The sequence below is a fragment of the Geotrypetes seraphini genome, chromosome 6 (genome assembly GCF_902459505.1).
Source record: "Geotrypetes seraphini chromosome 6, aGeoSer1.1, whole genome shotgun sequence".
Classification (NCBI taxonomy): domain Eukaryota; kingdom Metazoa; phylum Chordata; class Amphibia; order Gymnophiona; family Dermophiidae; genus Geotrypetes; species Geotrypetes seraphini.
In genome coordinates this window covers 233,051,991-233,064,623 of record NC_047089.1, presented here as the reverse complement: position 1 = coordinate 233,064,623, position 12,633 = coordinate 233,051,991, and the positions used below count along the sequence as shown (strand labels likewise).

At 43.8% G+C, this 12,633-nt stretch overlaps 1 protein-coding gene across 1 annotated transcript in view; it reads right to left on the bottom strand.

Moving 5' to 3' along the window:
* Positions 1-10,923, bottom strand: part of MORC3 (MORC family CW-type zinc finger 3) — a 140,211-nt gene extending 129,288 nt beyond the window's left edge. The window contains exon 1 of the mRNA XM_033949594.1: positions 10,836-10,923. Coding sequence (XP_033805485.1) covers positions 10,836-10,922 — 87 coding nt within the window. The 5' untranslated portion in view covers position 10,923. The remainder of the gene's footprint in view (positions 1-10,835) is intronic.
* Between the last annotated feature and the right edge of the window lie 1,710 nt (positions 10,924-12,633).

Genomic DNA, 12,633 nt, shown 5'->3' with positions numbered 1-12,633 from the left:
CCCTAACATACTACTGCTTGTTTCTAAGTCAATATAGAGAATGGTCAAGAAATAAAAATGTACAATGCTGATAGGACAGAAGACTTTGGGAGACCTTTTCCTGCATTTTGTTGAAGTTGCTGAAAGTCACGGGCATGTCCAGACTTGATTAAGTTCAGATGCTTAAAATGCTAATGTGTGGCCCATGTGAATGTGTTGGTTTCATTTTCCTGCTGAAACAGAATGTTTTTTCCCAAGGACACCGGACAATGGCTGTGTTGAAGACAGAAGTTGCAACAAATTATGCCTTGTAGCCTGTGCACTCCATATATGGGCACCCTGGCTCCAGGAAACTAAGAACTGATAAGAGATAGAAACATGACGGCAGATAAAGGCCAAATGGCCCATCTAGTCTGCCCATCCACAATAACCATTATCTCTTTCTCTCTCTCTCTCTCTGAGAGATCCCACGTGCCTCTATCCCAGGCTCTCTTGAATTCAGGCTTATGCATTGAGGCACCGATACTGATGTACCCGTGTGAAGAATAGAAACTTCAAGAAGAAGAAAGTTCCAGAAGCTATTAGACAAAAGAAAGCAAAAGGGGAGTAAGGGAAAGCTAACGTCAAGAAAAAAACAAAGGGAGAGGCATACAGATTTAACAATACATTTGGAATATAGATCCACCGAGGACAGAAGAAAATGAAAGGAAGATATATTTTTGGCTCCCTCTTTCACATTAATGGCTTAATTCAGACGATAAATTCTATAGCAGATCCGCCATCCTAATGAAAATGGAGAGCACACATTCACCAACTGATGGAGTGGGAAGCAAGGGACTCAAGCCTTATCCAAGCAAAAACACTCGCAAACCGGTGCACTCGTAAACCGAGGTTTGACTGTAAGTTACTGAAGTTGCTATTGCTCTAACTTAATGTGCTGTGACACATGCCCAGCCCAAGCATAGCAGAAGGCGATAGAGCCCGCTAACCATGCAGATATTGTTCTCTTAGTAACAGGAGCTCCTAGTCTGTTGGGATTGAAGGACAGGAACAGCTGAGTAGTAACTCTGAGAAGCTTTGTCCAATCTAGATAGTAAGCTAAGGCACATTTACAGTCCAATGTGTGGAGCACCGCTTCACCAGGGTGGGAATGTGGCCTTGGGAAGACGACAAGTAATACTATAGAGTGGTTGAGATGAAAATCCGATACTACTTTAGGCCAATAGGCAGTACCCTGTATTTGATGGTGGTCTTTTCGAAAGTGCAGGTACTCTCTGTGGGCTAGAAGAATGGAAATGTATGAATGCTTCCTTGAGATCCAGAGAGCAAAGACAGTCATTCCTCTCTAGAAGGGGAAATACGAGTTTCTAGGGAGAGCATGCTGAATTTCTTCCTGACTATTTGTCAATAGCTCAGAGGTTGAGAATTGTTCGCAAACCTCTCATCTTCTTTGGTATGAGGAAGTACTTTGGAGTACCTGGCCCTTCTGCTGAGGAATTACCTCTTTCACCACACGCAAAACCCAAGTGTCTGCCTAAGAGCCTACAGTTTTGTCGACTCGGAAGTTAAGAGAGTAATCATGCTGCACTCATGCTTAGTGACCTGTTGTGTGGCTTCTTCAATTTTATCACCAAATAGTCTCCTAAACAAGGCATATTTGTGAGGTGGACTTGGACATTGGGGTCCAGGTCTGATACACGACGCTGCACTGCAATGAATGAGGAGGATGCTCGGGAGGTTATGTAAAAGATATCAAAGACTGATCTTGCCATGAATTTTCTAGCCTCAAGGAGATCATGGGCAGTCTGTTGAAAGACAGGAAGCCGGTCTCCAGGGATGAACTGTTCGAAGTGAGACAGGTACTGAACCAATTATTTGAAATAGGTTATATAGAAATTGTAACTGCGGATACGGCTGGAGAACATTGTATTCTGAAAAAGCCTATAGTTAAACCTATCCAAAGTACAACCTTCCCTGTCTGGAAGAGTACTATCATAATGTTCAGGAGCTAGATTTCTTCTTCAGAAGGTACTAATGCTGTGACTGAGGGCTATCAAGCCAGGATTGCACCCTATAAAGGGAATCTAATTTTCTTGAAGCTACTGGAATAAGTAGAGAAGTCTCCCAGCTTTTAAAAATGGCGTCTCGCATGAGATTATGGAATGGGAGTTTGGAACAGTCTTTAGGGATTTGTTCAAAATCCAGAGCATCGAAAAGCTCAGCTCTGGGTTCGGACTCCATTCTGACCCATCTATCTAATGAATCTGTAAAGGAAAAGTCTTTCCGGAGGTAACCTGCGCCTAGGCAGAGGAGGAGATGGATCTGATGAAAGACCATAAGACGCAGGTGCTGAGTATTCTGGGTCAGAGTAAATTTGAGTGGATAGATCGGAGTCAAATTTTTCTACACCTATCAAATTTTTCTATACCTAGAGATCTAGTAAATCTACTTCCAGAAAAAGTATAATGCTTTGAGACATAGTGGCTATAGCGCCAATGAGAGCATCAGGAAGGACTCCTATTTCTCCTCCGATGTCGGTCCAACGTCCATGAGGAAATGGTGCTCCGGCATCGGAACTTGAAATTTCGATGAGGAGGATTTAGTATCATAAGGTTTCAAAGAGCTTTGCTCAGGTTGCAGCTTGCGAAGCAGGTCCTGAATGGATGGCTACAGTACTGAAGATGTCATTGGTACCACTGGCATTGCAGTGTGTCGAGGTGTTAGTGAGCAAGACTGCTAACACCATTTGGCAAGCATCGACTTACTCAATGCTGGAGATGCCAGCGACATATGGCAAAAAGTAGTAATATGGAAATGCTTAGCCTGTTTACCAGCTGGTACTGGTACCAAGGAGGCTTACATTGAGGGAGGCCCCAGTGGTGGTGTCGACGGTGATAAGGAAGAGGTGGCGTCGACGGTGATCAGGAAGAGGTGCACTGATGATGGGATCTGGATTTGCATTGAGGAGGAGACTTTGAAGCATAGTTGCTAACTCCTTATGAAGCAGATCAAGCAGTTGACCCTGGATGACAAGTTGGGGTACCGAGGGAGTTAATAGTACTGTTAGTTGTGCAGGGTGTCAAAGCATTGGTGACCTCGATGTAGAGGCAGGCCTCAGAGGAGACTTCCTGCAGAGTTGGAAAGCGTGACTGCTGATATCATCATTTGGCATGCATCAACTTAATCGATGCTGGAGATGCCAACAATGTATGGTGAGAAGGTGAAGCATACTTCTTAGCCTGTTGAACAAATGGTTCCAATGATGGTAACGAGTCTGATGTCAAGGGAGGTATTGATGTTGATGGTACCGAAGGGCAAGCCTTCTCCATGCTTGAGGCAGCTGACATCGTTGAAGCTGGTAAAGTCTCAAACAGCTTTTCCTACTGTAGACATCAAGCCTCCAAAGAGCTAAAATGGACCAATGGCTAAGTACTACTATTTCTCAGGCCTATTCTTATATGTCCTTTAGGAAATTACTAAAAATGGATCCAAGTTCCAAGTTTCCAAGTTTATTAGTTTTTAATATACCGACCAGCAAACAAATGTCTGGCCGGTTAACAATAAAATTTAAAAAATAGGAGAAACAAAAATATACAATGATAGACATTTAAATAAAAGAAGTGAACATAGATGACAATAACTGGACAAACTTGAAGGTGAGGGTGGGGGGGAAGGGAGGGAAAAGTTACATAATTGAGAAGAGAGGGAGATAGTGGGTTTGGGATAGTACATAATGGATAGGGTCGCTTTGTTGAGCCAAATGGTAGCTTGGAGTATAGAAGAAATAAGAAGAGAGGAAAGAAGAGAAAAAAAAAAAATGTAAAGAGAAAGAGAAGAATTGAATTATGATTAATCTAATTACTGTTGAATGCATCGCGGAATAGAAAAGTCTTTAGGCTGATTTTAAATTTTATTAGCTGTTGTTCATCGCGGAGGTGTTGTGGTAAGGAATTCCATAACGTAGGGGCAGTTACTGCGAAATTTATTTTCCGAGAATAGTAAAAATCTTTTAGGGAAGGGATGAAGAGAAGTTTTTGATCTGTTGATCTACCGTATTTTCACATAGATAACGCGCACCCGTGTAAAACGCGCACACAGGTATAGCGCGCAAAAAACACATATTTATGTACATAAATGTTTATATACCGCACACACCCGTATACCGCGCATGCTGCCCGACTCTCCTTTCGCCCGCCCCGACTCTCCTCTGGAGACCCTGACTCTGTTTTCGCCCGCCCCGACTCTCCTTTCCTCCTTGAAGTCTTGTCCCTACCCTGAAAGCCTGATGCCCCCCCCCGACGTCCGATTCACCCCCCCGCAGGACCGCTCGCACCCCCCACCCCGAAGGACCGCTCGCACGCACCCGCACCCCCACCCTGAAGGACCGCTCGCACCCCCACCCCGAAGGACCGCTCGCACCCCCACCCCGAAGGAGCGCTCGCACTCCCACCCCGAAGGACCGCTCGCATGCACCCGCACCCCCACCCTGAAGGACCGCTCGCACCCCCACCCCGAAGGACCGCTCGCACTCCCACCCCGAAGGACTGCTCGCACCCCCACCCCGAAGGACCGCTCGCACGCACCCCCACCCCCACCCTGAAGGACCGCTCGCACTCCCACCCCGAAGGAGCGCTCGCACTCCCACCCCGAAGGACCGCTCGCACCCCCACCCGAAGAACCGCTCGCACCCCCACAGCCTCACCCCCCTCCCCCATGGAGAAGCTGTCTACCTTGTTTCCGGATGCCAGCGAGCCCAGCTGTTTCCTCTGCCGGCGGTCCCACCCCTTCTCTGAGCCCTGCTGTGCTGCTTTTTCTTCCGGCGGTCCCGCCCTTTCTCTGACATCAGAGAAAGGGCGGGACCGCCTGAAGAGGAAGCAGTGCAGCACAGGGCTCTGAGAAGGGGCAGGACCGCCGGCAGAGGAAGCAGCTGGGCTGGCATCCGGAAACAAGGTAGACAGCTTCTCCATGGGGGAGGGGGGAGGCTGTGGGGGTGCGAGCGGTCCTTCGGGTGGGGGTGCGAGCGGTCCTTCGGGGTGGGAGTGCGAGCGCTCCTTCCAGGTGATGAATCGGGCGTCGGGGGGGGGGAAACTATGTAAAAAAAATTTTTGTACAACGCGCTCACGCATATAACGCGCAAGGGTATGCGCGGTTTGTAAAAACCACGTATAGCGCGCGCATTATATGCGAGAAAATACAGTAAGTGTGCGTGGGGAACATTGAGGAATGAGAAGTTTATCAAGGAATGAGGGTTGGTGAGAAAGTTTTACTTTAAAGGAAAGTAAGATGATTTTGTAAGTAATACGGTGAGTGATAGGGAGCCAATGAGCCTCTTTTAGGAGAGGGGTGACATGTTCGAATTTGCCTAATTTGTAAATAAGTTTTATTGCAGTGTTTTGTATCAGTTGTAGACGTCGGATTTCTTTTAGGGGGAGGCCGTTAAAAAGAGAATTACAGTAATCTAAATGAGAAATAACTAGGGAATGAATCAGAATATTAATTGAATCAGTTTCTAGGATGGAGATTAGTGACCGGATGATACGGAGTTTAAAAAAGCAGATTTTTACGACCGAACTAATGTGGTCATGAAAAGTGAGATCCCTATCGATGATGATACCTAAGAGTTTTATTTTGGTTTCCATTTGTAATGGGATTGATTTAATAGAAATTGTTCCCAATAGTGATTCTGATGTTTTGATAGGAAGAAGGAGTCCACGGGATTTATCAACATTGAAGGAAAGTTTATTTGAGTATAGCCAATCATTTATGATGTCCAGTTTATTCGATACATTTATAAACTGATGTTCCAGAATACCGACAGGCAAATAGTATATTGATCTTAAAGCCAGAAGGTTCTTGAGTTTTTTTCACTGTATTTTAGCAAATTGTATCTTATTCTTCTTTTACTGTATAATTTTAGAATTTTTACAGCATAGTTTTAGTACTTTTAGACAATTTCCTGCTGGAAAAGGAAATAGAGGATTACTGCACAGGTCCTGGACCTGTTGGGCCGCCGCGTGAGCGGACTGCTGGGCACGATGGACCTCAGGTCTGACCCAGCGGAAGCATTGCTTATGTTCTTACTATTTAGAGTACTGTATTTTTAATCATTGTTTGTATAAAGTTATTAACGTATGTGAACCGCCTAGAACTTTACGGTAGGGTGGTATATAAATAAATTATTATTATTTTTGAAGGGTTAAGCAGCAAGTACAAAAGTCAACCCAATGCTCGGGATCAAGGCACTGAATACACCACTTGTGGGGATCAGTGACTGAGATGGCCCTGTTGCACGAAGGGCACCCCTTGAAGCCGTTGGAAGGCTTTGACATGGAAGGGAAAACTGCTGAGGCTAAATGGAAAGTAGCTATTTTCAGCAAGGGTGGTGGTTAAAGTACACCTGGAAAGCACTCGATGCTTCCCACCAGAAGACAGGCGTATGGGGAGTCAAAAGACCCCAAACATGGAAAACAAAAAAAACTATTTTAAAAAACCTGAAATTTTTAACAGAGGTGAAAACTATAAGGTTAAAAAAGAAAATAATAAACGCTGTGGTGCACCAATAGCCACAAACATCACAAAAAAATACTAAAACAAATAAAGAAAATACACAGAGCAAATCAGAAAGACACCTTCTGACTCACATTAATAAGGAAAAACTGAAGGAGTCAGCAGAGCCCTCTGGAGGATTTGAAAACCTGGAATGGATTCCTTCTGCACAGCTTGTGAGCATTGTAGGAATGCCACAAAGGAAACACAAACATTCAGGCTTAGAGTCGAGAGGAGACCCTCCAAATGAATGGTCTCTCCCTCTTTTTATTGAGAATCATATCTCCAATAATTACTTAGTTAATGCTCTACAAGGTTATAATTTCATAATGCATTTACAGTGAGGATTAAACCAAGGCAATATATTGTTTATCTATATCAAAGCTACTATCTCACGTGACATATGAATACATAACAGTTATAATAAAGTGATTCCCAATGTGTACATTTCTGATATGTCTCAAATCTTACTATCAATGTAAATAGGTTCTGGATTTTTTAGGTGTTAGTGCATCTCTTCAGAATTCAAAAGGACGCCTCAGCCCCACCACTCCTCCACTGTAATAAACTTTATACCGTGGGAAGCAAATTGTGGTGCTTCATCATTGGCTGTCAATTTGATATCCTTTTTTTTAGTTTTATCATTTAAATTGTGTTATTTAAACGTGTTATTTCTGTATTTCTTCAATAAATAGGTGTAAAAGTATACTTGGTACTTATCTCAGCCAACCCGGGAGTCAGACCCGACATGTTTCGCACGAAGGTGCTTTATCAAGGGTCTCCCTGTGTGACACAAAAAAGAAGCTGTAACATGTCACACAGGGAGACCCTTGCACCTTCGTGCGAAACATGTCGGGTCTGACTCCCGGGTTGGCTGAGATAAGTACCAAGTATACTTTTACACCTATTTATTGAAGAAATACAGAAATAACACGTTTAAATAACACAATTTAAATGATAAAACTAAAAAAAAGGATATCAAATTGACAGCCAATGATGAAGCACCACAATTTGCTTCCCACGGTATAAAGTTTATTACAGTGGAGGAGTGGTGGGGCTGAGGCGTCCTTTTGAATTCTGAAGAGATGCACTAACACCTAAAAAATCCAGAACCTATTTACATTGATATTGAAGTTGAATTATCAGGCTGGATTAGAGAAATTATTTGCAAACCATTTGCCTTTTTTTATTGAGCTTCAAATCTTATATGGCATGTGACAGTCCAAAGGTTATAATGCATGCTTCTTAAGCTCTCTTGATTAGCCTTGCTCAGGCAAAGTCTGATTGTTGCCCATATAAGGGATGCTTAAACAAGATAAGAGAAAAAGGGTAAATGTATGTCTGGTTAATATGTGGCAAGGGAGGGGGGAATGCCTCAGCCTTCTGCTCAAGGTGCAACCCTTGTCCTTGCTTAGAATGTATACCTGGCAGGAGGGAGAGGGAGAGGAAATGAGAAACAGGGCCTCAGAACCAAACCCAGGCCTAGATCCACACACAGACCTCGATCTGCACACAGGGCCTAAGTCGGTGTGCCGACCTGTCCTGTGCTCAGAACCGCCTGCGTGCGGACCCCACCAGTGTTCTGATGCTCTGGATCAGAACTTATCAGATCTCCATCCCTACAGAGCCTGAAGAGAATACCCTACTGACTAGAACAGACATGGGCAACTCCGGTCCTCGAGGGCCAGAATCCAATCAGGTTTCCAGGATTTCCCCAATGAATATGCATGAGATCTATTTGCATGTCTGGTCTAGAATGACACACCTATTGCACTAGAAATTACAATTCTGAATCAAGCTTTTTCCCTATAAAAGTTTGGAAGAAAGCTCCAGGGCACGAGGCCCAAAGTGCAGATTCTTACATTTGTCAGCTGCAAAGAAAAGTGCATGTATAATTCAATATTAAACATACATAAAAATGAACTAAGCTAGCCAATGATTTTGCATAAATAGAATGGGAATGAGGCTTTACAAAAATGCTCACTGTAACACCATGTAATACAGTACAGTGGGGAAAGGGAGTCGAGAATCAGCTAAATCAGAAGCTTTTGCTTTTCAAAAGCAGTGCAGTCAGAATTCACTGCTTTACCTATCCACAAAAGTAAATCCTTCCATTAAAGTCACATGTGACAACATTGAAATGAAACCGAAACTGAAGAGCTCCTGCCCGCTCTTCATAAACAATAAAAAGCATGATCGCCTGCCAACACAAAAGTATGTCTAGAAACTCATTTTCAGCACACCGCAAGAGAAGTGGTATGGCTGCACCAACAAATTCCTTTAAGGGCGTACACACACACAAACAAGATCAAGCTCCCAAGAACAGGCTATGATGCCTGTCAATATTCAAAGAAAACCAAGCAAAAACATTAAGGACTGATGTTTCCTGACAATCACTAAGACACTTCAAGCAAAAGCAGAACCTGAGCAGAAATGCCAAGGAAACGAAACCTATCTGAATATTTACAGCAATGTAGGCTCTTTAATTACTGTGAATTTACAGCGTAGTCCAACATCTTTCATATTCTGTAACAATACACAGAACCTATTATAAACAAATGCAGTAAACATTTGAAATAGGTGCACACCCCAAAAAAAAAATCACACAATGAATAAATAAGATGACCCTTAGGCTGTCTTGAGCGCAGATCGATTTAACTATAGTGAGGGAAACTGCAAAAAAATACAAAGAACAGAATCCAGGAGGGTTACCAACAAATCCAGATAGCCCAAACAGCTACCATCACTCGTTATTTTATGCAACTGTTCACATTTTCTCAATTATACACGACTTGGAAATGCTCTTCCCACCATGTCAAGATGCACACTATTTAATTTATTAAAGATTAAAGAGAAAATTAAGTCAAAAATTGTAATATTGTGATATGTATGTAGTGAAGATCCACATGATCATCTCATTTTTTTATATATTTATTTATAAGTTGGTGTTACATCATTTAGCACGGTAATGTTTATTTAACTTTGAGGCTGAATGCATCAGACAGATGACGGGTCTTTTGTAGTGAAAACAAATTTGTCTTTTGTACAGTAAAACAAATTCAGGAGCAAATAAAGAGCTCCTGGTCCTTCCAATTGCGTGCAAAATTCAGTAACGCGAGCAAGAAGCCCACAGGGGCAAGGTTTGATAAATCCAAGTTTGGGGACAATGGAATTACAGATGGCAATTAGGATTTAAAAAATACTCGGTTGGGGCTTTGCTATAGAGCCGGGATCAAAATCAAAAGAAACTACGGAGACTCATTTCTTCCTTTCTCCTCCCCTACAGATGAACCTTTTTTTTCTTTAAAGGAAGAGAAGGGGCCCACAGTACCTAGTGAGAAGTTGCCCTCTCAAGAAGAGGCAGCATTTCTTTTCACTGATTCAAACATTTATATCATGTTACTTATCATATTGGTAAACCCTCCCCCAAGTTCATTTATCCACATTTATTATATCATAATGGTGAACCCTCCCCCCCAAGTTCATTTATCCACATTTATTATATTATATTGGTGAACCCTCCTCCCAAGTTAATTTATGCACATTTATTATATCATATTGGTGAACCCTCCCCCAACTTTATTTATGCACATTTATTATATCATATTGGTGAATCCTCCCCCCAAGTTCATTTATCCACATTTATTATATCATATTGGTGAACCCTCACCCCAACTTCATTTATGCACATTTATTATATCATATTGGTGAATCCTCCCCCCAAGTTCATTTATCCACATTTATTATATCATATTGGTGAATCCTCCCAAGTTAATTTATCCACATTTATTATATCATATTGGTGAATCCTCCCCCCAAGTTAATTTATCCACATTTATTATATCATATTGATGAACCCTCCCCCCAAGTTCATTTATCCACTCTATCCAGTGAAAAGTTTAAATATCTTCCTCCTCGGTGTACCTGCTCCCCCCCCCCTAAAAAAAAAGGAGCTAGGAAGCCTCCTTGCATCAAACACAACCGGACAGGATTTGCAATGAAAATAAAATTCTACAACCAGTAAGACAGCGCGGGTGAAAAGGGAAAATGTTGAGGAATAATTTAAAAAAAATAATAATAATAATCAAACAACACTACATCCACTTGCAAAAGCGGCGTTTATGAAAAAGAAAAAGGCTTCCCACAAGCCGCAAGGGGGGCGGGAGGGGGAAGAGTCTCACGCTGAGAAGGAGGGAGAAGCGATCCCCAGGCCCTGCCGAAGAGCTTCCGTAAAAAAACAAACAAGCCCCGACCGCCGCCTCCTCCTCCTCAAACTAGCCCCCGACCTCCGCCTCGCGCCCTCTCCTTACCGAGCTCAGCCGAATCCCTCCCTCTCTCGCCGACGCCATCTTAGCTCTGGAGGGGCTGCGAGTCGGACGCCACCTACGGCGGAACATCCTGTTTCCGGCGCCTGGCGGTGGCGCCCCCCAGTGGAGCGGCTGAGCGGCGCGCGCCTTCGCCTCCTCGGCTTCCCGTGAGCGCGAAGGAGGGGCCGGGTGTTTGTAGAACTAGGCATTGGGGTGACTTCAGAATAGCCAAATGGAGGTCGAGTCTGGCGGGAAAAGCTGCCTTTTCTATTGAGCAATGAGTTCTTTTCAGGCTTTGGTGTTTATTACACGAGCTCGACTTATTGGTTCATCGCTTTGACTTGTCAGTAACTCCCTCTCCATCCAGACTCCGTCCCTTCTACCTTGCTGCACCGTTGGCCTGGAACAAACTCTGTCCCTGACGGTATTCAAATCCAATCTCCAAGCCCACTTTGAAGCTGCTTTCAGTTCCAAACTCCAACCCACCTTCTATGCACCAATATCTGTCTTATCATTCTGTGAGAACAGAAAGCCCAAGGAGGGAGAGGCTGGTTCAGGACCGGGGCTAGAGTAGATGGGTAGGAGTGGGTTTTTCCCGCCTTGGGGAAGACTGGGATTGGGGTAGGCCGTGGCGAGGGGGACAATGGGAGGGAGATAAAGAGGAGCTTGGAGCCCAAACGGTCACCAGGTCCTCCAAGGCTGCTGTCCCACCCGCGATACAACTACTGGCTGCTGGGCTCATCAAGGGATGAGCAGTGGGCTGGCGGGGAGCCATGCCTGGTGGGTCGTATGACCCTGGACAACGGGGCATGTGGAGACATGCCACCCCTCAGACCACAGCGGGGTTGGGGGCCATTTAATTGTTATAGTAGCTCGAGATTAAGATGTGTTTTGTTTTACAATGATTGTTTGTTAAAACAAGGTTATAATATATTTAAGTTATACAGTATATGTTTATTTCAACCTTAAGAAAGGTTTCCCTAAGACAAACACATCAACAAGGGTTCTCAACTTTAGAGGTACAGACTTCAACCGCATGGGAGATTTTGTCCATCGGGAGCTACATAAACAAGCAAAATCTGACAATGTGGAAGATATGTGGACGTCTCTGAAATCCATACTACACGAAGCAACAGGCCGATACATAAAGACAGTAAGTAAACGCAGGAGAAACAAAAGACCCCAATGGTTCAGTAAAGAAATTTCAGACCTAGTTAAACAGAAAAAAGACGCATTTATCACCTACAAACATCTAGGCAGAGAGGGGGCAAAAGAGTACTATCTAGACAGATCTAAAGCTGTCAAAACAGCAGTCAGGGAGTCCAAACTCCATATGGAGGAAGAGTTAGCACGGAAAATTAAGAAAGGGGATAAATCTTTCTTCAGCTATATTAGTGACAGGAAAAGAAACAAAGATGGGATAGTACACCTGAAGCAATCGGACGGTAACTTTGCGGAATCAGATTCTGAGAAGGCAGAACTACTAAACCAATACTTCTGTTCAGTATTCACCCGAGAAGCGCCGGGAGTTGGTCCACAGCTGCAGACGGGAGATAACCAGAAAGACCCGTTTCAAGATTTTGAATTTACGCCCAGTAGCGTCTACGACGAACTATCAAGACTCAAAGTAAACAAAGCCATGGGACCAGATAACCTACATCCCAGAATGCTCAGGGAGTTAAGGGAAGTCCTGGCAGAACCATTATCTGTTCTTTTCAATCTTTCCCTAAGCACAGGAAGGGTCCCCTTGGACTGGAAAACCGCCAACTCCACAAAAAACGTAACCTTCCACCCAGAATAA